Raw genomic sequence first — 1737 nt, 5'->3', positions numbered from 1 at the left:
GAGTAGACTAGTGTCTAGCTGTGGGACTATAAACTGGGAGGAAAACAGCTAATTTAACTGTTCTCTAGCCTATTTAGCTGGCAGCTTTCATAGGGTTATCTCCACTTTTAAAGAATAAGCACGGGTCTTCACGATGGTTGACTCCGGTTCAGGTGGGGCCAATTAAACGTGGCTAGGGACCATCATTCCCGTGTATGGTAGGTAAAAAAATATCTTCTCTTTATTCTGCCATCACCATTCGGCTACAGCTGATTGAATTCAGATAACCGGACTTTATAGTCAAGGGACAGATACATCTCAAGCCAGTCTCTATCTCTTCATTGTTACAAATATTGTTTACTACTTAGTTAGGCTGCCATACGCCACAATGTCCAGTTACAGATACTGCTGTGTTTCATTGTGCAATAGCACTTCAAAATCTACTCCAGACAAAGTGTTCATATCTGTGCCCAGAGATGAAAACCGAAGGAAAGCATGGTTCAATGCAATGAGAAGGAAAAATGTTCTATCCTCTAAAACATTTGCAGCTGTTTGTGCTGATCATTTTGATGTAAGTAGTCTGATTAGTCCATATAGTTACTGATGATATAATATTATCACACCATTTATTACAGATTTGAAAGTTCCTTTATTTCTTTTAATATTCAAAGTACCTAATAACAAAACCCAAAGATAATTGTATACCATCCTCTATACATTTTTATAATAGTCATGTTTCATATTCTAATGACAAATGTTCATTTTTTTCTGTTTTCAGTTGGAGAATGATATAGAGAATTATTATTGTTACCATGATTACCAAAACCTGGACATTGAATGTTCAATCCATTCAAAAAATGTGTGTAACTCAGAGAGCTCTAGAAAGATCTATGTTGGGGATTACTAAGAGAGATAGAATCTAACACCAAGGGGGTCTGATGGTCTCCAGCCAGGTTTACCCAGCTTGTTTTGAACCACATATTAGTATATGCAATCAACCATTGTGAGGACTTGGGCTTGCTATTAAAGCCATTCATCCTTAAAAAAAAACTGCTAGCTAGGCTGCTTAGGGTTAGCTGGTCTTCTCCTTGTTTAATGTACCCCCTAGAACTGTCTATGTTATATTGAATATTTTGTGAGAAACAAGTACCTAATTATAATATGTCTCTCAAGACTGATTTTTTAACCACAATCCCCAGAGGTTAAAATTAGCCTAGGAGATGTTTTTGTATGTAAAATATTTCTAAAAATAAATAAATTCAAATAAAATATAATCTTGGTATATTTATTTCTGAACTTTACTCCCCATAACTCTAGGTCTAGGCTAAGCAGAAAGAAAAAGCAGGACGTAAAACTGAGAGAAAACCAGCCCTGTCAAGCCACAGACAATAACACTGGCTCTTTTGAGGGTACCTGAATGGGACTATGGTCAAGTCCGTCTCAGGAAGTAGGGTACAACGACATAATTATGTACCTGAATATCCCTCATCAGACCCCTACGATTTAGGGGCCCTGAACTAACTCTCTGGCCTTGATGACACCTCTTGGTATCCTCTTAATGGGATAGTAGATGAACTCACAGATTTTCTCTAGAATAAACCTGAGTGTGCAGACTCTTTAGAGGTGCTACAGGTGAATTTTAGAGAAACTGGGGAGGTTGAAATATACCAGTGAGGGTACTTCTAGGTTACATCAAGGCCTTGGGATAACAGACCTATCAAACCCCTCATTAGACCCCTTCAGTTCGGGGGCCCCAAA

At 38.1% G+C, this 1737-nt stretch overlaps 1 protein-coding gene across 1 annotated transcript; it reads left to right on the top strand.

Annotated features, from left to right (window-relative positions):
* The first annotated feature begins 263 nt into the window (after positions 1-263).
* Positions 264-1253, top strand: LOC103510442. The gene is made up of 2 exons (XM_008475099.3): positions 264-550; positions 758-1253. Exons 1-2 carry the CDS (start codon positions 368-370, stop codon positions 884-886), a joined length of 312 nt encoding a protein of 103 aa, XP_008473321.1. The 5' UTR covers positions 264-367; the 3' UTR covers positions 887-1253.
* The last annotated feature ends 484 nt before the right edge of the window (positions 1254-1737 follow it).

The sequence above is a fragment of the Diaphorina citri genome, unplaced genomic scaffold (assembly GCF_000475195.1).
Source record: "Diaphorina citri unplaced genomic scaffold, Diaci psyllid genome assembly version 1.1 scaffold600, whole genome shotgun sequence".
Taxonomy (NCBI): Eukaryota; Metazoa; Arthropoda; class Insecta; order Hemiptera; family Psyllidae; genus Diaphorina; species Diaphorina citri.
The sequence above is the reverse complement of the archived record's forward strand: the minus strand, read 5'-3'. Positions and strand labels throughout refer to the sequence as shown.

Excerpts from the sequence above, each read along its gene's own strand:
- LOC103510442 (XM_008475099.3), top strand. The coding sequence starts at position 368 with ATGTCCAGTTACAGATACTGCTGTGTTTCATTGTGCAATAGCACTTCA. Across the intron at positions 551-757 it reads TTTGTGCTGATCATTTTGAT|TTGGAGAATGATATAGAGAA; the intron begins GTAAGTAGTCTG and ends TTCTGTTTTCAG.